The sequence below is a fragment of the Cydia pomonella genome, chromosome 6 (genome assembly GCF_033807575.1).
Source record: "Cydia pomonella isolate Wapato2018A chromosome 6, ilCydPomo1, whole genome shotgun sequence".
Lineage (NCBI taxonomy): Eukaryota > Metazoa > Arthropoda > Insecta > Lepidoptera > Tortricidae > Cydia > Cydia pomonella.
In genome coordinates, this window is record NC_084708.1 from 9,611,984 (window position 1) to 9,636,175 (window position 24,192).

The following is a 24,192-nucleotide window of genomic DNA, read 5'->3' on the forward strand; positions in this document are numbered from 1 at the left end:
GTTAACTGTAACATTTTTTTAAATTTCGCCGCCTTTTTCTACTGACAAAGTGGCTGTTAGAGTATAGTTTCCTAGTGAAAAGAACCTTAAGACGCTAATGGGTCCTTTACCATGGACGTCCACGCCAAAGGTTGGTTTTACCGATACAATAAAGCAGTGGACGTAATTTCTCGTGGATAGTAACGGCATGTCTTGGTGTCTATACTGATAGGAATAGGTAGATACGTACTAACTATATAGATGCAAAAACTGCTTCTCAGATTGCACAGTTTGCACACTTCACTTTAATCAGTAGTCCAGAAATATACGTTATCAACGAAATATGCATTTAAAAAAAAAATATATATTCCATTAATCTTTATTGCATTAATGTTGGCGTGGAAAGCTGATCATTAAAGCCCTACTACACCATAGTTATGTAAAGCCCGAACAGATATATATGATCATTGTCAAGGGGGCGCTGTTATGCTCTAGGATGACAGTTCAGTTTAGTATGAAAAATTTAGTTCCAGTGAAATTCCGCAATATGGCGCATGATCATATATGACCAGGCTTTATAAAACGACCAACACGATTTTTTATCGATGCAAAAAGCGACGCCTATTTTTTTTAACTTACCGTCTTTTTCTACTGACGGAAATGGCTTATTTTTCACTCAAAATCGATAAACAATCTTTAATTGAATAATGATTGAATGTAATTCGATATATTTTATCCTAGCAACACTACTAGTTGCTTCTTCCGTCACTAACGTCACTTCAGTCAACTGAAAAACGTCAGATGGACGGACGAGTGAATTTTGCATAACAGACAAAAACAATATTTTTTCTGATATCCGTAATTACAAATTAGGATCAAACATCCTTCGTGAAACATTAATCAGTTAATATATTCGTTTTTATCAATCCTATTTATAAACTAAGTGACCGCTGGATAAGCCCTGTAAAGTATTTAAGTTTCCATCGATTTCTGTAATGTGATATTTTTATAATAGTGCGTATTATCGCAGTATGAATCTACTTGGATATTTGAGTTTCTTATGTTACCTGGTGGTAATATGCCGCGCTTCCGGCACCGATATCGCCTTGGATGCGAAGGCTACTTTGCTTCACCGTATAGACAGCTTGAACTTGCTGATTTATACCTGTCTTTTGACTCTGACGGTGCTCACAATATGGGTGTTCAAGCATCGCCGAGTAAGCTGGTTGCACGAGACGGGGCTGGCCGTAATATACGGTAAATAGCGTGCTGATGAAATCATGTCACATGATCAAATAAACATGACTAATCATACTATTTATTTACACAGGTCTAATTGTAGGCGCTATAATTCGCTATGCGGGTAGTACCAATGCCGTTACATACCTTGATGCCCACCCAGAGCCAGATGCCAAGTACAACCTGTCTGTGCCACCTGATATGATAAGATTTCACTTTCCAGACACTATACATATACCATCTGGAGGTTTGTTAACAATTGTTTATTGGTACTAATGCAAAAGGCATACAATTCTATCATATCCACAAATAATTCTGTTGATACAATTAAAGTTGATATAAAGCATTGCATTGATTTCTACTTCTTTAGAATAATTTATTGTTTTGATAATTAAAAACTCCAACATTGTTTCTTAAGCAGGCATATTCCACTCAGGCACAGGATAATAGGTATAATGCTAACAATTATCCTGTGACACAGTTTATTCTAATACCTCTATGGGTATCTAAAGGCATGTGTGGTGCTATTAAATTACATACCTTTCATATGTTTTCAGATGTTCCAATACAAAATAAAACTTATGCATATAGCTTTAGAGGTGAAATTGTAAATGTTGAACAAAATGAAATAGACTTAAAAGCAACATTTGACCCGGAAATCTTTTTTAACATTATTTTGCCTCCAATAATATTCCATGCAGGATATTGCTTAAAAAGGGTAAGTTATTTGGATGTAAACATTACATTATAAAAACCAGATACACAGTTGTAAGTTTATGTTAAGTTACCTTAATGAGCAAGTCAAAACAATAAACGGGGCTCCTAATTCTACATCTATTTATTACAGAAATATTTCTTCCGCAACTTGGGAGCCATACTGACATTTGCTATGGTGGGCACGGCCCTGTCAGCTCTAGTCATCGGTGCACTAATGTACGGCTGTGTTCAGCTGATGCCAGCATCACTAGCTTCTAGCTTTACTTTTCTTGACACTTTATACTTCGGCGCATTGATCTCTCCAACGGACCCACTTACAGTGCTAGCTATATTTTCACAATTGAAGGTAAGTGGAATATGTTGACTTCAGATTTAATCTCAAAGATCAAAAATGTTTGTTTTTCAAAGTTGCCTGCAAACAATACATTCGAAAATTATTGCAATGGAATAAATGCTGAAAATAAAGGCTACAAGTGTCATACTTTAGGAAGCTATTTTCAATACTTATATTTTGCGTTCTAAGTTATTTCAGAAAGGAGACTTAATATTATGGTAATAAAGGGATGTTCTTGTTGAATACTGATAAAACTGTATATGTATTTGTAATTACTTTTATGATTGCATGTGATGAGATTGGTTAACAACGAAAATGTTATATTTTTCCATTTGTTTCAGGTGGATGTAAACCTTTATGCTATGATATTTGGTGAGAGTGTTCTCAATGATGCAGTGGCTTTAGTACTTAGCGGGTAAACATTCAATTTACTATTTATCATAATTTACTTTACCATAGATATCTGAATACAAGAGATATGGGTGTGGCTATTTTCATCAGGATGTTTTGTCTCGCTTCTATGACAAATAATATACAATGCTTGTTTCAAGTAAAGCTTTCTTGCGAATTTACATTTACAAAGTTTACCCGCAATTGATTACAAACCATATTACGCTGACCACACTTCTCTGTGTTCAGGTTATCAGTGGATTTTACAATTCAATGTTAATAAAAAAAAAAACAAAATCATTTAGCCTCCAATCACCCACTGCTAAGCATAGGGTTCTCTTCGTACACCACTTATCCCGTCCCGAGCTAGTCGCATACAGAGGTGTCCCACGATTTTTTGAATGTTATGAATTTAAATAAAAAATATATATATATTTTACCCATAGCTTCCAGCCGCCCAAAAATTCAAACTTGCCAAGACAAACATATTTTTGACATGTCAAAATTAAGTTTCTAAATAAAATGGAAGACCTCTTTATAGGCCTCTGAGGGGCTAGAGGATATAATCATTTTAAGGAGCCGTAAATTCAGCGAGCGGACTTTTTGAAAAATTGTACCGCTTTTTTTAGAAAACAATATGGTTGCCAAAAATTTTATTAGCAATCTTGAAGGTTTTCTCTAGGGATTTCAGCGGTTTGAATCCCGATTTTATGACTTTCGCTTGATAAAAAAAATACATAGGTCTAAAACATATTTTAAAAGCGGCCAAGTGCGAGTCGGACTCGCCCATGAAGGGTTCCGTACCATTTATGACGTATTAAAAAAAAACTACTTACTAGATCTCGTTCAACACCAATTTTCGGTGGAAGTTTGCATGGTAATGTACATTATATATATTTTTTAGTTTTATCATTCTGTCATTTTAGAAGTTACAGGGGGAGGGACACACATTTTACCACTTTGGAAGTGTCTCTCGCGCAAACTATTCAGTTTAGAAAAAAAAATGATATTAGAAACCTCAATATCATTTTTGAAGACCTATCCATTATAGCGTATACCCCACACGTACGGGTTTGATGAAAAAATTTTTTTGAGATTCAGTTCTAAGTATGGGGAACCCCCAAAATTTATTGTTTTTTTTTCTATTTTTGTGTGAAAATCTTAATGCGGTTCACAGAATACATCTACTTACCAAGTTTCAACAGTATAGTTCTTATAGTTTCGGAAAAAAGTGGCTGTGACATACGTACGGACAGACGGACTGACATTATGAATCCATAAGGGTTCCCTTTTTTGCCATTTGGCTACGGAACCCTAAAAATATGCACAAAAGCTAAAAATATGAAAATTTTTCTTCTAAAAATGCGCAAGTTTATTTTTGAGGGAACTCAGCGATTACTTTATTCTTTAAACCTTACTACAAATTAAAATTCATAACATTCATATCCGCGATCCCGAATACGCATATCCATATCGCTTACGCTCAGTGGGAATCAGAGAATAACACTAACCTACGGGCCATTAATAGCTAAACTAAATATTCTCCGAGTTATATTTTGTATCACTCTATTACAGAGCCATTCAAAATTACGAGAAGAGGTACTCAAATGACGGTGGATTTGAAATCACAGCGTTTTTGGGTGCGATCGGTGACTTCATTGGGATCTTCAGCTTGTCTCTACTTGTTGGTGCCTTCATAGGGTGCTTGACTGCATTGATATCCTTTTTAAATGATTACTAATTGTATAATTATAGTACACACAAGTATTATAGCACTTAGTGTTGCAGCCACGTTTTATTATTGATGAGCACAACCGTCCGACAAATCACAAAATGAATAATAGCGGCTTAGCGGTATCCCTCTCCCCAAAGTTTCTCAAACTCTCTAGTGCTAGTGCTGATCGTGAACGCGATCTAACATCACATGCGGCTTTCATTAGCCAAATATCCGCGGGCGCGGCAGGGCAGGTGCACGATCCGTGTAAACGTGCCGCGGGCTTGGAGCTTGGTCCTTCGCTAGAAACCCTGATCGGCCCTATCCACTATCGAGGCTCCATAGGCAGACAATTTAAATGTGGAGATGTCGTGGCCAGATCATAGAATTTGATAATTTCATGAAATGCCATTTTAGAATTTATCGCTTCATCATATTTGTTAGGTTTGCCTTTTTAAACCGATAATTTCATGAAATGATTGCAGCATGAAGTAGTCAGTCATCAAAATTGTCCAAATCTGTTGTTCTTGTGCGATGCATTCACTACAGAAAGTTGCCGTATGCGAAGGTTTTAACCACGAGACCATATTCAACAATCGAGTTCAGAATCGGTTGTTGAATAACATTTAGACAACATTTCTGAGTGTTTGCTTTGTTGTTCACAAAAGCCGACGCGACGTCTGCAAAATGAACTTTCTCTTTCGTCTGCGATTCAATGCGCGTAACCGTTTGTTTAAATTATAGCAAGCCACTAGTGACCCCAAATTACAACGCCCTGGTGAAAATAGTTTAAGTACCTACACACTAACACGTCAGAAAAATGTCTTCTACTTTTCCCTAATCATAACATAACACGCGATACCGAATATGCCCTTAAACGAATCCCCACAATTTTTTGACATCTTGTGTTCGTTGAATTTTTAGAAACATTAATTAGGTACCTACACACACTCACCTACCTACTACTACTCACCTACATACTACTTACGACAATTACCTATTTGACACTCTGATATAGTGTTTGGTTTTTTTTGTCTCATCCGCAAAGCAATTGTTAGGTTTACCGCAAAACACGGTAAAAAGTCGTTATAACTATCTTGAACGTCCAACAGATTATAGATTCTGTCTCTATGAACAATAGATTACATATCCATTAATATATAAAGGGCCTTTACTCTAAATGATGAAACTCACAGGTATTCAGGTACGTAGATAGGTAGTTAGGTTCATGTCAGAGGTGGTCATTTATCTATTATTGAACTTGTTATATATTATTCAGAGGGATAGAGTCGATAATCCGCTGGACCTTCAAGATAAAAATAAAAACGAAATACTATACTCAAACAGCCATACCTAAATATGTAACTTACCTATGACCTATAGTAAAAGCTCTCTTTGACATAAGTACCTAAGGTGCGGCACGGTCAGGTTGGTAGGCCATATCACTCTATTATTGCGTGACTGAAATATTAGATATACAGTAGGTACCTACTACATTTCTTCCTTATCGTAGAAAATCATATAAATACCTATTGACATTTTACTTATTGTGTTAGTATATTAACTGTCGGGACCCAATCATGAATTTCTTTAACAACGATGCACATGACGAAGTTCACCCACGTGAGGGAGTGGCCGCTGCTGGAGTCTGCGCTTTTTGTTCTCATGTCCTACGCCGCCTTCCTCATCGCCGAAGTATGCGAACTCACAGGTATGTAAACTATTGGTAAAAAGTAACTACTTATTTAAATTAGCATATTTTTAATTCACTTTTTAGACCCTTAAAGATAACATGTGTTCTTTTGAGTCATTTAATGTACAGTCACAGAAGTTGAAGGTTTGTCACTTTTGAACCTTAATCCCATTACATAGAATCGAAAACTGACAAACCTTCAAATTCCGTGACTGTACAATATAGCTCCAATCAGTTCAAAGCTTATTCTTAAATGATAAGGATTTCTTAATGAAGAGTGTACAGGATGTTTTTCTTAGCATACTCGACGAAGAAAATATGTAGGTCTTTACGAGTATAGTAACTTTTACTATAAGTCTAACCCCAAAGTCGTTAAAAAATAATTGCATGGTCTCCCATAAAATAGCGTCGAGATCTAATCGGCTAAAATCGATTTTTTAAACGAGATTTCAAGTTAATACCATAGTAAATGTTGGTCAGCAGTATGATCTATATATTCACCTTGCGACACATGGCTAAAAACATCATATATATTTTTTACTTGTGTGTAACGCAGGTGTGGTGGCGGTATTATTCTGCGGCATCTGTCAAGCGCACTACACCTACAACAACCTGTCGTCGGACTCCCGCAACCGCACCAAGCAGCTGTTCGAGCTGCTCAACTTCCTGGCCGAGAACTTCATCTTTACGTACATCGGCGTCTCCATGTTCACCTTCCCGAAGCACCACTTCGACCCCTGGTTCATTATCGCGGGATTTGTATCCTTTTTGCACATAAACGCCGAGAAACAACATAAAATATCTCTGCACGGGTTATTTTAAACGTCAAACTTACTATCGATCAGGTATCAAAATCGCTGCCAACTTATCTTGGCCTGACTATCACGCATTATTTATCAGGTGTAATTAAGTTGCACAGCCGTCAAAATAACAACGAAGTCTGATTGTTTGCCTTAAACTAAGCAATCAGATAACATCGACACTGGGCCGCGCCGTAAACATTTACCCTTTGTCCTTCTTGCTGAATCTAGGCAGGAAGCCGCCCATACCCATGAACTTTCAACACATGCTGTTCTTCTCAGGTTGGTGACAATTACCTATGGTTATAAATATCACGGGTGCATTTTTATAGCCGACTTTTAAATTTTCTATGAGACGACATCCCTTCGCATCTACATTTTTTAAGTTGCCGCTATTTTCTACTGACGGAAATGGCTTGACAGACTTACGTAGTATTTTATTTTTATTTATTTATTTAAACTTTTTTGCACAATATAACAAATAAAGTACAAATGGGGTACTTAATGCCTAAAGGCATTCACCGTTTTCCACAGATTTTTCGAAAGACGAATTCGAGCGCTCGAAATTCAAATATCAGCTCCAGGTCGACCTACAATGATAGTGATGATAAATATGACCTCTCGGTCAATGCCATCAATCGGTCTTGTTATCGGCCCGGAAATACCGCTACAAGAATGTGAAGTTATTGGAATTCCCGTCGTTAGGGTTTAACCCCAAATATTTTATTTTTAAAAGTTAACTCAAACCCATTGCCTGCATTGTCAAATTTAATTCAGATTTGTGATATTGTAATTCCAACCATATAGATTGAAGAACCACACATTTATTTATAGCGAATGACAACCAATACATAGTGCAATGAGGGAGGTATGGCGAAAATTGTTAATGGGAGTCAAGACAAACCCTATGCGCGAAAGCGCAGCGAAGCACAGAGAGCATTTATGACTCTAGTTTACATTTTTAATAGTACCTCTCGTGTAAAAACATTGTTTTTTATCACATCGCTTAAATATAGTAATATTTCAAATATAGTCCGCTATTTTATTTATTGTTTGAATTAAAATCATGAAAGGCAGACGCACATTCGGTATACAATCACGATTTAAAATTATGTTAAAAAGATATAATCTTAAGGTTGACTGGTAGAGAATGGCCTCGTGGCATTAAGTCCGCCTTTTCTACTGTAAGATTTTTGTTGTACAATAAAGATTAAATAAATAAATCTTCTATTAAACATGTATCTCGATAAGATACGAACCTCACATAAGATCAGGCTTTTTTGGACCTGTTAGCTAATCGTTCGGTTACTTTGTTTTTACCCAGGACTCCGCGGCGCAATGTCATTCGCTCTCGCGATTCGCAACACAGTGTCGGAGGCTCGACAAGCCATGCTGACGACTACGTCTCTCATCGTCATCGCAACTGTCGTACTGCAGGGCGGCGCCGCCACGCACGCGCTCGCCTACCTCAGGATACCTACTGGGTAACACACACTAACCTACCTCAGAATACTTACTTAGTAACATACACTCGCCTACCTCGTGATACATAATCTTGTCTTTGTGATCACACGACAACAGGGAACCATACTACACGTTAGCCACTCGACTACGACCTAAGGATACCTACTGCATTAAATTTCATCCCATTTTACGTCCACGTGCTCAGTAGGTAATAGATATGAGAAAAGACCAGTCTCAACGTTGACTCATTGCAAATTGTTCATAATCAACACATAATTTTTATTTACTTTTGTTTACATCTTGTATACGTATACATTATGCATACATTAGCTATAGTCCATTGAATGAGTCCCTCCAAGGGGGGTCTAGAGTGCGTGAGTTAGTAACGTAAGATGTTTCTTCGGAAACATGTCAAGAGTCCCTAGGTAATAAACATACTAAAACCCCGGGACACTAGGAGGAGCCCCGGAGTGGGGGGAGGGGGGGAAAGGGTCAATTTTTTCATTTTTCGCTTAAATCTCAAAAACGGTAGATGTTAGAGAAAAACTTTCAAGGAAAAGTTGAAAGGCCATAAAATTATCTACAAGTTGTACCTAAATCATTTTTTTCTATTCCCAGCCGTTTTCGAGCTACATCCCATGAAAGGTGAAAAATTCGAAAACTGAGGCAAAGTGGCGCCATGGGTCTGTAGCGGCTCCATGGTGCCTCGCCCCCGTTTCTCTAGTTCACACGGATGAGCATGGGGTTTTAGCATAAGCTTAACGAGGGCGGACCCCTTCCCATGCTACGTGTGAACCTTCATCGAAAAAATCCGAACAACGGATAATGTTGGGACATTGATGTCATATGAGAGGCACTAGATGAAAAAAAAAAGTTCAAGTATCGTAACTACCCTAATAAAATTCAATTCCTCCTAAACGCCTCCATGGTGGAATCTGTTTTTTTTATCAATGATAGACCTAATTATGAGCAATCTATCGGTACCGGTCACAAGTTGCACTTTTGAGCTTTTTGGAAGAAAAAAAATAAAAAGGTCAAGTTGCGTAACTACCCTAATATAATATTTTGACAATCGATTCCTCCTAAAGGCTTCCATGGAGGAATGTGTTTTTTTTACCAATGATAGACCTAATTAAGAGCAATCTATCAGTACCGGTCACAAGTTGCACTTTTGAGCTTTTTGGAAGAAAAAAAATAAAAAGTTCAAGTATCGTAACTACCCTAATAAAATTCAATTCCCCGTAAACGCCTCCGTGGTGGAATCTGGTATTTTTATCAATGATAGATCTAATTATGAGCAATCTATCTGTACCGGTCACAAGTTGCACTTTTGAGTTTTTTGGAAGAAAAAAATAAAAAGATCAAGTTCAGTAACTCAAACTACCCTAATATAATATTTTGACAATCGATTCCTCCTAAAGGCTTCCATGGAGGAATGTGTTTATTTTACCAATTATAGACCTAATTAAGAGCAATCTATCAGTACCGGTCACAAGTTGCACATTTGAGTTTTTTGGAAGAAAGAAATATTTTTTGATCGATTGATGTGATAAACATGGGTATGTAGTATGGGGAAATTGTTTGAGCCAAAATCATTTTTTACTGCGTGTAACTCAGAAACGGCTGGGAATAGAAAAAAATGATTTAGGTACAACTTGTAGATAATTTTATGGCCTTTCAACTTTTCCTTGAAAGTTTTTCTCTAACATCTACCGTTTTTGAGATTTAAGCGAAAAATGAAAAAATGGACCCTTTCCCCCCCTCCCCCCACTCCGGGGCTCCTCCTAGTGTCCCGGGGTTTTAGTATGTTTATTACCTAGGGACTCTTGACATGTTTCCGAAGAAACATCTTACGTTACTAACTCACGCACTCTAGAACTTTTTATTCAATGGACTACTAGCTAGTGGAAGAATTTACTCAATTGTTTCTAACTTCATGCTATCATGATTTAATCAAAAAACTTGTGTGAAAAACAAAAAGTGGTTGTTATGATAACATTTAGGATTTAGATCGTATTTCCATGCCACTATAATTATTTATTTAGGTATTTGCCAACAGGTAAAATACAAAAAATACTTATAAATGACAAGTTATAAAATAAGATTGCTTGAGTATTCACCCAATTACAGGCAAACACGGCATGCATTTAACAGATTTTGCTTACATTTATGTTTTTTTTATCCTTAGTACTAAATATATACAAGGTACATATAAATACAATTAGTGTAAAAAATGATAAAAAAAATTAAATTAATTGATTCGCTATATAGGTACTGATTGGATGGAAGAATTTACGACATTACTAACCAAGCCAAGAGTTAGAAAACCAATTATTAACAAAAAGTCCACATAAAGTACAACAATGAGTAAGCCTAACATCCAACCCAACCAAATAATCGACATTCGTGTTTGTGAAAAAAACAGGATGTCATACCTCAATGCACAGCTATTTCAATATTTGTTTGCAGAGAAGGCCAGAATGACGAAAACGAAGCGCTGCCGTACCGCGACGTTAGAAGTGTAAGTATTGTTTGTCACTGTACATAATGGCATTTAAATTATTTATATTTTGAATGGAAAAGGTGCCTAACTTTAATCGCAAATTAATTCGAACTACAGCTTTTTTTAATGAGTACATATTTTAACATTGAATAGATTGCCTAAGGTTGTTCGTAAATATCTTGTTGATAGTGCCATCCACAAGGGCGCGCTCCACTCCTTGTCTTTCTTTACTAATTGCTCGAAAACGTATTTAAAGATATAGTGTTGTGTTGGGCGCGCCTTCGAGAATGGCACCATAATTACCTTTGAATGGGTATATATATAAAAGTAGACTTATGTCAAATAGACAAAAGAATATTAAAACGCGTAAAGGACTTAGTGTAAAATATTGTTACCACAAATTGACAGCTACTTAAAACACGGCGCTGCTGCCGTATCCAATGCGTTAACTAGGACAACCTAGTAACAACAAATGTTGTTGTTGTTTGTTACATACAAATGTAAGCTGTAACGTTTGACAATGCAGTTACCATCAGTATGGTGCCGTAGAGTACAGCGCTATCTACTTCAGTAGAGCTAAGATGGTCGTTGCATCATTTGTCACCATACCTGTCACGTTCTAACAAGTATGTATAAGTGCGAAAGTGACGGGCATAGCGACAAGCGATAAAAATGGAACCGTGCTGCCACTGCAGCTGACACATTTGCGACTGCGATGTTTTGCGCTACATTACAAGTCTTAATGTTTTTTTGCCTATACTTAAAAATAAATAGTAACTATGCGACTAAACAACGCTTATTTAGCTATTATTCTTGTCATACCATGAAATTGGCGCTTTTTATGATCGTGTGTATGATCGTCCCATTATTATTACAATGCTTATCACTATTTGTATTAAAATCTAGATAATGTTCTGAATGCCGTAGTTCGAGTTATTGTACCATTGTCAATACACGTAGAGGATTAGGGCTGTATCTCATCGTGTAGATAAGCACTGCACATATTATTTGATATAAAAGTCATTTAGATTAGCAACACACTTAGCTATCATCCACATACGTTGCAGTTTACATTAGGTATTTGTACAGTTTAATTACCTACGCTTATTGACATCAGCATTTGTGTTAATCCTAACATACTTACTAGGTTAGGTAAGGTTATACGGGCATATACTAGCAAGCTAATTATGTAGGTTAACCTACTTCTGCCTTTCTAGATCATTTGTTTCAATCCCAAAATAGATATCTTAGACAACACGTGATTTTTTCTTGCCATTTTTTTTTTAACACATTCACTGCCAACGTGTTCGTAGCCGATCCCAGCGTTTTCCCGCTTTGTAGAGGAAAGCAACTACGAACAGAGAACCCACCGAGCGGGTTCACGGTACTCAATGTGTTAATTGCTTTTTCACGACCACCGTCAATGAGACGAGTTGGCACATTGCTAATGACACTGATGTCTGATGATAATCAGTTGAAATATATGAAAGACGATTACCGACCGACCTACGATTTAAGATAAAGGTAAAAGAAAACAATATCGCGTATCATGCGCTAATGTGAGCACAACTCAATAGATAACAAGTAGGTATATGCAAATAAGTTTAAAATTTAAGCCTTGTATGGATTTTATATTGGTGGAACATCAGTTTCATTCAGCTATACCGCCATCAAAGCGGCACTAGACAAGCCAATACGGCCGGTGTCCTCATTAATAAGTCATTATTGTGGCAGCTGTACCAGGCCACGGAAACCGGAGGCTCGGTACGTATTAACATGTAGTGTGCATTACATGGAGCCTATATACCTCAACAATATTATGCCTTCTTATATCTATATTCGTATATATCTAACCTTCATCCGTTCTGCAAAGTTACCTCAGCTGTTTGTAACCTTTGGCGGAGGAGGCCAATAGATAAACTTAATTCTTTACCAGAGTCAGGAATAGAATGTTAATTATGTAGCATTTTCAATATAACGCTCTGGTTATTACTACTATGAAATTACATTGACGGTTGACATTTGTGTATTTCATTATTTTACTATACTGCAAGTATTCACCTAGGCTACATATAAAATCTACAAACAAGTGAGGTAAATTTGTAACGCATATCATTGTTTAACTGTTGTTTATAATACTAAGGTGTTGTATTTATCTTGAAACGTCGTTGGTTTACGTCTTATTATTGGCACACTCGACCCTATTTTAATGCAAAAATGTTTGCAAATTAAGCCATTGACATATATCTAAGGACGGGCCATAGGGGCAATAAGAATGGGGCCAGTACAGCGGTGTCACGCACACTAATTCGAGCCAATCGTGCAGTCTAACGCCAGAACGCGATTGGTTGATGAGTTCGCATCACGCGCGCAATTAATCGCAACTAGTTGGGTTAAACTGCACAATCGGCTCGCATTCGTGACAACACTATTCTTAGTGCTTAAGCTTAGCCCGTAAGGCCCGTCCTCAGATATATGTCAATGGCAAAAGTTGAGTAGCAAACACTTAATGTTGGGCGCCAATTAATATACATCTTATTTTAAATATATACTAACCTTAAAACAAATACAATATCTTTACAGATATTTATCGCGTCAAGTAACATCAATGGGACCCTCAAAGAAAACAGTTTCTTGACAAACCATTTGTTACTTGCGCGTCACAATATATATGTGTTCCCTTGAGGGTGTCCCAAAATCGTCAGAGCCTCCTCTATACTGGCCCGGCGTCCTTCCTAAATGATATTTGTTATCCAGCCGGCGGACATAGGCTTCGGCCTTCGAAATCTGGACCCGACACAACCGGCCAGTAGCGACCGGGCATCAGTAAGACTAATAGATACCTGCACGCTTTGTCACTGCACTGGCATTTGTCTTTACTAACCTTTACTAATAAATTATGAGCATGTCTAACGCTGCAGATTATTTTTATAGGTTGTAGATACAGATATTAAACTTAAAGGCTAAATCGAATACCGCTGCGCGGCGCAAAATAATAGCTTTGCTAGATGGCGTATCGTCGCCTACAATTTGTGAAAAATTTGGTCCACGAAGCTCTTATTTTCTGTCTGCATGAACAAAGCTACATTTGTAAAAACATATAACTTTGATTCAATTAACAAACTGTTTAAAAATTATAAAAATAGTCTGTAGTCGTCTCTATCTTGAACCCGACACAAGATATATTGACAATAACAATATAATTTATACTTTCCGATTAATAAGTAAGAATAACTTTAAAGTACTAGCGTCTATATCTTGTATCGTGTTAATTTACTTATTTTATACTATGGCATGTTATAATTTCCACTTCATTTGGTTTGATTTCGTTCCTGTCTCTAGAGAGGCCGCATGGTAGTTAAGTGGGGCAATGGAGACAAAGGAGTGGTTATGCCTTGGCAACTTAACTATTACGAAGTATGTGAACTTATTTATTTTTTATTTCTTTAAACATGTCGTTCTCAACCAAAAGGTACCACATTGTCGTTGGTCAATACATCGTTTCGGCTATAAAGACGCAATTAGAGGACGCCGTTCTATAGCCTTAAGTATTGACGGAGGTACATTTTCCTTGAGAACGTCACGTACATTTTTAAACACTTTACTTACAAATTAACAAACTATTTTAAAACTATCCATTTTGCATTTATATTTACGATCGTACAACTTGCACTCAGTTTTAAAGGTGGATGGAATGATAACTGATGAGGTACCTTTTTAATATACTGTTGTTTGTTTAGATGTTGTATGCAATGCAACACATTATTTCCTTTCTGCAATCTCCATATTTTGTATCCCTTTTTTTGTCTGTATTTGACCGATATGCTGCAACCAGCAACATTGCAGTCATTGCAATAGTGTTGGACCAAGGGAGTGACAAGATGAAACCTTAACGTTCAACGCGATTAAACATATTCGAAAACCATACAAGCTTACATCCAGTCAAGCACAATCTTAGCATGGTCGTGCTTTCAAGATTTTAATCGCTCACTTGTACCAATGATGTAAGCTTGTATAGTTTTCGAATATGTTTAATGGCGTTGAACGTTAAGGTCCGCTAGCTTCTATCCTCATTACTTAACGTATTATGGGTGAACCAGGAGACGTCTCGCGCCGACGGTGGCAGCGAAAAGGCGCGCCTAGCAAAGCTGTGGGGCGCAGTGGACTCACGGCTGCTCAAACCGCTCCTGACCCACGCTCGCCCGCCGCTGACTGAGACATTACCGACGTTCATGAGTCCAGTGGCGCGTTGGCTCACCACCACGCATCAGTACACGCAGGGCGTAAGTATCGTACATTTCCATTTATCTAAGGGGCGCTAGACTCACGGTTACTCAAAATACTGCGAAGCCACGGTAACTGTGACGTGTGATATATAACGTTCATGAGCCCTATGACGCGTTGGCTCACCACCACACACCAATACACGCAGGGGTTAAGTAATCAATGTAATCATGACTCTATAGAACTCTATGTACCATTCACGGCTCACAGGCACGCGTTACTTTGGCTCAAACTTTACCAACGCCCATGAGCGCGTTGACTCACCACCACGTAACGGTACGTATACGCAAGAAGATATCATACATTATATCAGCAGTCTGATCATACATCAATGACCGCTTTCCGATACAAACGTAGACCCCATTTTCCTCTCTGGATATTAACATAGAATATATTTTTACGCAATTTGATTTATATGAACCACAACAGCTATGCCCTTTCGTCTGATGTTTTTCGATTTAGGATCTTTTAAAAATTGTGTGGAATTTGTTTTTCGCTCCTAACTCTTATAATACTAAAAAAATCGAAATAAGTTTAACGACCCCTTCATGGCCTTCGTTATTATTATTATAATCTTTATTTCAGACCACGGATCCATATTTTGTTAGTAATGTACGATAAAAAAAAACATAGAAACTAGTGTTAGTGTATAACATAGAAAAAAAAAACAAGAACAACAATTAATTATATAAGCCGCTTAACTTCAAACTCGGATAAATCCTGTCTACCCTCTTAGGACACCTTTACTTTTTAATACTAATATTTAATCAAGTTTGAAGTTAAGCAACTCGTATCTTTGATTAATATCTTGTTGTTGTTGTTGGTCCTAGGGCACCCCGGACGTGACTCCACAAGATCCTTCCCCGCCTTTCTATTTACTTATTTCTTTTTATCTATTGGATTGTATTATACAGTGTGTCCCTAGCCATTGGACAAAGCCGAAATGTACATATGCATTAGGGTATTTAGAACCAGTGTACAAAGTATGATAACAACCGGTGTAGCCGTTTCGAAGAAATTAACAAATTACCATTTTTTACTTTGGAGCAGCCTGTATGTGTTAGTAGCTCCTAAGGTAATATCCTCAAAGAATAGTATGGAACCTTCTTCGACCTTTTTGATTATCTTTTTTATTTATTACACTAATAAAGCTTCTGACTTTTGAAAAATGTCATCATTATCAAATATTTCGGACAAATTGTCAAAAACACTGCCAAAGATTAACACAGATTATTGCAAATAACTTTCGTACGAAAATTTTATTTTTTTATGTTTTGTTCTAATTTAAAAAATATTAACGTCAGAGCATTCCTGAGAAGTAACCCTACGTGGGATTTCAGGGTTTGTCCAATGGCTAAGGTCACCCTGTATATAATAAATTGTAGTAAAATATTTTCCATAATGTCAATATCCAGGAGGTAAATGGGGACTATGTTTGTATAGAGATACGGCCGTCCACTACCCTCTTAAATATATAGACGCATTGGACTCGCGATGGCCATGACATCCACAAAATCAAATTATGGTCCTGGTATTCATATAAGAAGTCGATAATGACATTCGCCCAAATTGATATGAAATAGTGTTGTGTGCTGACCCAGTTGTGTAGAACATTTCTTTTTAATTGCAGTGTCTGTACAATTACAAATTTGTTGTACCCGAAGAGGATTCTGGTTTGGCTCGAAACCAGGTACTTAGTGCCCATTTTATTAGCTCAACTTTCGTCATACATATCAGAAACGAACGAGAGTACTCATAGTAGACTGTGCCACGGGGAAACAAAATAAAGTATTTCCTTAACCCAAATCGGAACAAAGGAATCGAGAGGGTAGTTAGGTATTCTAGCGTAAACTACTTTTTTTCTATTGCTACCAAGTGACATTATTTTCACCTGAAGCTGAATTTCATTCACAATGGTAATATATGTTATAATGAATTAATTTAAATTACAATTACCTAATGTTTTTTTTTTTTCGTAAAAGTCGTCGTGTTTTTTTTTCTTTTAAAGGTTTTCATCTAAAGTAAGGACGCTACTAAGCACTAAGAATTTCGTAATTATATTGCTATCCCACTTATAATGCCGGCGGTCAAAGACACTGCGAGCGGGACAGCAATAGAACTATGCGCGTGCGAGTGAGATAGGAAAAGGCGGATCAATGTATGAAATTTCTCGTCCTTAGTGCCCTTACTTTAGGCACGTTACGTTTCTACTAAGGCGAATCAATGTGGATAAAACTAGTACTTATCTTACGAGTATCTTGAACAAATATTGAATTATTTGATGTATACAAAGTGACCCGTTTTTAATGCTCTTGTCTGTAGTCGGATAGATCTAATATTACCCTTTTAGAAAATCGAATATGAAGAACGTGAAGTGTCTTCTCGCTCGTTCTGTGATACGTCTGGCGAAATTTCCCACTCATGATCACATGTGAATGAATCATTTTGAAATCCTGTGCATTCAACGTGAACTAAAACTATTCCACGCACTCATTCGATTTGAGCCGTTTGACCTTTTGTGTTTTAGCAATTTAACCCCTAAAGTGTCTTTCACTGCCGCCTTCACCCTGTACAATTGTTAGAAAATGATTTTTATGCTTCTGTGTATAAGGTTTTTGTGTTCCAATGAGATTTTAAACGTAAGATTAACGCAACAGTAACGAGATTTGATTGATTTGAAAATCTGTTTCAGCAAATTTTAAAATATACCTACGTTAGATACGGATATGTAATGAACGAATATCTCTGTCTTAAAGAATATTTCCACGTGTTTTCTAAAACATGCCCCATAGATGTTAGGGTAGGTCACTCGTGTATATAATGTAGTTACGAAAATTTTAACTAAAATCCGGAGGCAGTAAAATTAAAACGGGCAATATTTAATTACCAAATGGCACCTTTTTTACTGTGATCCCTAATAAAATAATAGTACATTATGATACAAGTGTGCTAAGTGCTCGCTTACAGCTCGCGCGCACAATATCGCCTCGTGTGTGACCAATGCACACGCGTTTCATACGACGTTTTTCAACACACTTGCGAGGAAAAAACAATACTTTTTTTTTAGAACATTTTCAAAATAGTGGCTTACAGTTTTAACATCGAATAATTGCACCAAAGCGTGCTCGGCTTGTAAGCACTTATTCGCCAGTTCATTGAAGTAAGCTACCAACACGTTTTCCAAAAAAGACAGGACGTTTTTGCTGATTTTCCATTGAATAAAAGTTTCATATGCCGCCAAATATTTTTCACCCGATTTTGATAGCAAAAGGCTATCGTTCTCGGCTCTTGCCTCTATTAGTATTACTGGCAGCGTCAATGTTGTGTTCTTCATTTTCAATGCTTTAAATGACATTTTCGTCAATATATAAACTAAAAACATGCAAAACTATTCCAATTTTATGGCAAAACAAATACGGAAAATGGCTGGCGCGTTTTTTTAGCCACGATTCCAGTGCGCGCGAAAGGCAAAGGCGCGAACGTAATCAACAAACAGCCAATTAAAAAAATATAAAAAAGCTAATATTTTCGTATTTCTATTCGACGGATGGAGATCAAATCGATAAAATATTATGTTTATTCATTAATATAATTTATGATGAAATTAATGAACTTATGAGGCCTGCTAGACTAACTGCCGACTAAACTTTACAGGATAGTTCCTTGCGTCGAGCTGACTCTGACTCCGACCTGTGTATTGATGACCCGCAACCCGTGCCTACCAGTATTGATCCCCAGGTATAAAAATGACATACCTACTACTTAATACATATCAATGTCTAATTGTTTTTTTGTACCCCACAAACGGATACTTAAGTTTGTGGCATTTGTATCAGCCTTATTTTAAGTTTTATTGATATATTTATGTACATCTATGAATAAGCAATGAATATGGTATGTATTAAGTTTTATTTCCTTTTGGTTGCAGCTATCAATTAATGTTCGGAACGGATTTGGGCATGTCTAAGCTTTGTTGCGTTCGTTAGTGACCTTCGGCTGTGATATAAAATGGTCTAGAACTCTAGATTCAATAAAATTTAAGTTAATAGGAAAAAATGTTTAATTATTGCACGCAGCAAATGTGGCCCGGACTCGTCGACACTCGGATCTCTGTAGAAGGTATCACGGGGAGCAACATCTGAGCAGGTTGATTACGTACAAGAATGTAAATGAGTGCCACAAGTGTAATTAATGTGATATCACTTTCAAGTTAAGATGAATTTTACTATTCGAAATTTTTTGCATGTATGAACCAAAATGTATCAAACTGCTTAATTTTGCTTAGTGTAAATTGTAATTTTCTATTCTAAATTTATACTATTTCTATAAGCATAACAGAACTGAAGCCATGTATCGAGAAATGAGATCCAAACGCTGCTATATCAATGCAAGTATTGTCTTAAATATGAACCCTTCTAAATATTTTTGATTATCGCCCTTGCTTTCGCTAGCCACCTGCTGTGATGTTTCCGTTAAATACGTAGAATTTTTTTTCAGGGTGCAATTTTATAGGTAGTTCAAATTTTGATTACCTATATATCGCCAGAATCTCGTAATGTTTGTCGTTCCTTCTGGCACTATTTCTTAGTTTATTAGCATGTATTTATTCTCCAATGACTGATGTGATTCCTTGGTCCATAAAACCATTCAATACTTTGCCCCGATCAGACAAGCTATCACAGAGTCGCTGGTGATACCATGAGTTTGGGGATCTTACTTCGTGTAGATTCAAATTTCAGGCAGATCACTTATTTTATACGAAAGAGTACAGTTAGACCAAAATAACTCTACAACGATTTTGACAGAACAGACTGTGAAAGTGTTATTCATACGTCATAATTTTATGGAAGTTTGATGTCTAAAATAACACTTGCACAGTTTGGGCCATCAAAATCGCTGCAGACTTACCTTGGTCTAACTGTACGAGTGGGCTGTAGAAGAATAGATTTAAGTATCATAAATTTACTTGCAAAGTTTTATTAATACCTCAACGTAACGATAAAATCTTGTCTGATCCGGATATGTAGCTTGAGTGACTTGTTTATTTGACCTTAAGACAAAACAGATCTAATGAATACAGGTTTATTTGTAGACTAAGATGTATGTGGTAGATACTATGTATTTATGATCCCTAAACTGAATATTTTTTTATTTTTGTTATTGGTTTAAGGACATAGTTTTTGACCATTAATGGAACAATTTCCTGTATTTTTCGATTCTCCTAGCGATTCACGTAACTATGTTGTAAATAATTTATACTTTAGAAACGTCTTGTTAAGGTTTGAAAAACCATTCTTAAATATATAATTATTATTTTTATACACTTTTAATACTTATTATTATTGTGTTTTGTTTCCTAATGGTTGCTTGCTAGTGTGCATTTCGGTTAATAGGTCTTAAGAAATACTTTCTCGTAGTTAAGGCATTTAAAGCTGTCTGTAAACTATGAATGTCATAATATTATGCAAATGCCAGTTTGCCCAGTTGCACAAGCAATCATATAATCTACACTTTTCATTTTGGTTGTGTCACACAGTGACAGCAAGTGTAGATTTTGCAACTTGGCAAATGGACAAATTATTATGTTCCCAGTGTTAAACCCACCAAATGAGGTGAAATCGCAAAGCTCAAGACAGATTGCGCTGCTATTGAATAGGACCTAACTGAAAGGAGGACTGGATATCTTCCCTTGAGTTCCAATGAGAGGTTACTAAGTAAAAAATAAATATACCACGCGCCCTCTGTAGTGAGCTATTGTCAGTTTTTGACCCCATTGTTCTTTTTCGTAATAAGTTATTTGGAATCAACCTTTTCACTGTCACATATTTGTGACAGTATAAAATAAACCTAAACGCATTGCAAAGTTAAAATTGCAAAGACAGATATATGTGTCAGCTAAAGGTTATAAAGTTATTTCACTCCTTTAACATATTTATAGGTGTAATAAAATGTGACTTGATTTGTTCGTTTTATTTATTGTCATGATTTTTTTTCATAACTTATTTATTTACAATATTACAATGTCCAGAGTACACCAAGAGTGGTAGTTTGATTGTGAGTGGGGGTGTTTCCACCCTTGCCCTTCTTGGCACCGTAAGATTGTGCACCAATATTCCTACAGTTTATAATTTAACTGGTGAGATTGTAAACTGACTAGTGTTTATAATTTTACGGTGACATACATATAATGTTAGAACAGATTACTCTACTCAAGGTCTCAAAGGTACTCATTCATTATTACTGATGGTATGCTCAAAATGTAATTATCCCTGGCCAGAAAGTGGGTTTATTTGCCCACTTAGTCACAGTAATTGAATTGTGGCTCAGGGTCTAAAAACTATTTAAACTGGTGCATTACCTGCCTGTTTCCGCAAAGAGTTCCTAATTTGCTCAGTGACATGAAACTTTGCCCCATGTCCTGGAATTATCCAATTTGCAACCTCAATTACTTTTAGTCTGTTCTTCATTTGCTGCACAGGGTCATCGCTACCAGCTTCCAGCCAAACGTTCGGATTATCTATGTCTTCATAATTTTCAAACAGGTCACCTATAATGACAATTTTTTTTTATCATTTTGTTGTCATTAAATAAATAAATATTATAGGACATTCTTACACAAACTGACTCAGTCCCAGAGTAAGCTCAATAAAGCTTGTGTTGTGGGTACTTAGACAACAATATATATAATATAGAAATATTTATAAATACTTAAATACATAGAAAATAGCCATGACTCTGGAACAAATATCTGTGTTCATCACACAAATAAATGCCCTTACCAGGATTTGAACCTGGGACCATCGGCTTCATAGGCAGGGTCACTAGTGACACTACCCACTAGGCCAGACTGGCTGTCAACACATTCATTACACAATAAATATTAAAATTCATCTACATTCTAAAGATTCAAAAAATAAAGCTTCAGAATCCAGCATGTAAAGCTCATTCCATCTCTGTAGTATCTGTATCAATATCATATAGTGCCCTAGAGTCCAAGCTGATGTACTAAAGCATACAAATGAGAGTAGATTTTGCTTTTTTATATGATAAGGGGTCATCCATTAACCCCTCCTATGCTTAGACAGGGATCTGTGCGTGGGAATTTGAATTTATTATTTTATATATCAAGGTCACTTTTTCAATGATCAAATTTGACAGGCCAGGGGTTAATAAATTAAAAATATCACAAGAATTTCTAGGTTTTTTGACCCCTCGTCACATTTAGCAAACCCCTGGTGTGATGTCACATATTTGGCAATTTCTTTTCAACAAAATTGGTGGTTCCAATTATGTATCATAATTTTAGTTAACACATTCACTGCCAGACAAAAAACGGCGCACTACACCAGAAACCGGTGGTCTATAGCTGCGTACAAAACAACCCGCCCAGCGGGTTGTCCGGCATCTGAACAAAGTTCACGAGCCCTAAATGTGTGCAGTAATTAATGGATGACCCCTAATCAGAATGTCCAACTTTAACATTTTCGACACCGCATACCCGACACTCGGGCACTCGTAAACTTTACTCAGATGCCGGCGTAACCGGTAGTCGGGCACGAGCTATAAACCTACACGCGACGCCAAAGTATCCGACAGGCGGGCAAGCATTGCATCTTCGCTACCTCAGGGCTGCCACTGCCACTAACAGAAAAAGTCTTCTGATTATTATGTACTTGTGTGGTCAAAAAATTGGTAAAATTGGCTTTGTGTGATTTGATTCATTTCCTACTGCCCCACTGGATGCATTGTGATAATTGATAAAACGGATAAACAGATGAGACAGCAGATTTAATTTTATTCACGTAAGTATACGAAAGTTACTTGGCACAGCCATGAGCGTCCGCCGCTTGCCCGACTAGCGGGTTCGCGGCGTGCAGCATTGAGTTGCACGTCGTTGCTCGACTAGCGAGTACTGTCGGTTTCTGGGGTATTGTTCGAAATTTTGCCTGGTTGCGAAAGTGTTAAAGCATATTGAGTATCATAAATAGTATTTGCATATTTATGAGGACACAAAAAGAAGATCTCAAATTATTATTTACATACCACAGATTGCTACAACCCTTCCCTCTGCCGTTGTAACAAGCACTGTGACACATGACAATGTATGTCCGGGGGTTGGGATGACTTTGACACTATCATTTATAACATACTCTTCCCCTGAAAAACATCATACTTTAGTTATTAGCATAATTAATATTATTAAAGCTTATTACTAAATTTGAATATTATAGAAACTATAATATTCAAGATGAAAATCCAATGTATTTTAGAAAAAATACATAACTTACCTTTATCAAAAGGATGCATGTAGTACTGTTCTCTGAAAGACACACTGAAGCCAACTATGTGCTTTGCATTCAGGAACAAATTGTTATTTCCTATGTGATCCGAGTGACCATGTGTGCTCACCACATAGTTTATATCATCTGGAGACACATTGTGTTTCTGTAAGGCTAAGGAAAACACGAAACATAAGGTTTGAGTATGTTTGTTTAAAATTAATTAATAGCAATAATCTTTCTCTAGTGATACTAATTATATGTTTAGAAAAAGTTAGGAATGGTACTAACGGGTATTCTAATAAACAAGCATGAAATAATTAAATAACCAGTGATAATTTTCTGACTGTCCCAAGCGGTCATGGTATCAACAACAACATTGTGTGTGCCTGTGATTAATGTGCAGCTACAGTTGGCTGTCATTTGATCTTTTCCGGTCATATTTGAATATCCTTCATATAAAACTGTCACTTCACTCATTTTTTATAGAAATTACTTAATAAATAATAAACAATTTAGATTTTCACCGACACTAATCATTAATCAAGCATAAAGGAAATTGATAAAATGAAATGTCAAATGATTGAAATGTCATTTCTAGAACATGCTTAACTATCCTCATGAACTACTATTGATCATTGTTTCTATTTTTTGGTATTTATACCTACTAAACGTAATTTAATATTAGCATCTGCATTTAATCGAAATTAGTTATAGATAGAACTTCGTCTCCGCGAAGCAACTTTGATTATGAATTTAGCGTATTTTGTGTAGAAAAAGTAAAAAAAAATACGGT

The 24,192-nt window shown here is 36.6% G+C and overlaps 2 protein-coding genes across 6 annotated transcripts; one reads left to right on the top strand and one right to left on the bottom strand.

The window, feature by feature from the left end:
- The first annotated feature begins 749 nt into the window (after window positions 1–749).
- Window positions 750–21,076, top strand: LOC133518900 (sodium/hydrogen exchanger 6). Of its 5 annotated transcripts, none has more exons than XM_061852675.1 (17): window positions 750–1,236; window positions 1,310–1,465; window positions 1,776–1,936; window positions 2,066–2,281; window positions 2,611–2,684; window positions 4,235–4,381; window positions 5,984–6,084; window positions 6,623–6,825; window positions 7,037–7,148; window positions 8,191–8,350; window positions 10,800–10,851; window positions 12,568–12,597; window positions 13,591–13,659; window positions 14,934–15,116; window positions 16,748–16,807; window positions 18,772–18,855; window positions 19,194–21,076. In XM_061852675.1, the coding sequence occupies exons 1-17, from the start codon at window positions 1,011–1,013 to the stop codon at window positions 19,257–19,259; spliced, it is 2,100 nt and encodes a 699-aa protein (XP_061708659.1). In that variant the 5' UTR covers window positions 750–1,010; the 3' UTR covers window positions 19,260–21,076. The 5 variants fall into 5 exon arrangements, with proteins under 5 accessions (XP_061708659.1, XP_061708660.1, XP_061708661.1 ...); XM_061852676.1 differs by lacking the exon at window positions 13,591–13,659 and adding an exon at window positions 14,176–14,250 and having other exon boundaries at window positions 751–1,236; window positions 19,046–21,076; XM_061852677.1 differs by lacking the exon at window positions 12,568–12,597 and having other exon boundaries at window positions 751–1,236.
- Window positions 21,073–23,971, bottom strand: LOC133518908 (metallo-beta-lactamase domain-containing protein 1). Its single transcript, XM_061852687.1, has 4 exons — window positions 23,726–23,971; window positions 23,406–23,570; window positions 23,161–23,274; window positions 21,073–21,664 (listed from the first exon to the last, which is right to left on the bottom strand). The coding sequence occupies exons 1-4, from the start codon at window positions 23,874–23,876 to the stop codon at window positions 21,459–21,461; spliced, it is 636 nt and encodes a 211-aa protein (XP_061708671.1). The 5' UTR covers window positions 23,877–23,971; the 3' UTR covers window positions 21,073–21,458.
- Between the last annotated feature and the right edge of the window lie 221 nt (window positions 23,972–24,192).

Coding starts and splice junctions, on each gene's coding strand:
- LOC133518900 (XM_061852675.1), top strand. CDS start 1,011: ATGAATCTACTTGGATATTTGAGTTTCTTATGTTACCTGGTGGTAATA. Junction 1,937..2,065: donor CAGGATATTGCTTAAAAAGG/GTAAGTTATTTG, acceptor TATTTATTACAG/AAATATTTCTTCCGCAACTT. Junction 10,852..12,567: donor CGTACCGCGACGTTAGAAGT/GTAAGTATTGTT, acceptor TTATTGTGGCAG/CTGTACCAGGCCACGGAAAC.
- LOC133518908 (XM_061852687.1), bottom strand. CDS start 23,876: ATGAGTGAAGTGACAGTTTTATATGAAGGATATTCAAATATGACCGGA. Junction 23,571..23,725: donor CAGTCAGAAAATTATCACTG/GTTATTTAATTA, acceptor TGTTTTCCTTAG/CCTTACAGAAACACAATGTG. Junction 23,275..23,405: donor CATGCATCCTTTTGATAAAG/GTAAGTTATGTA, acceptor GATGTTTTTCAG/GGGAAGAGTATGTTATAAAT.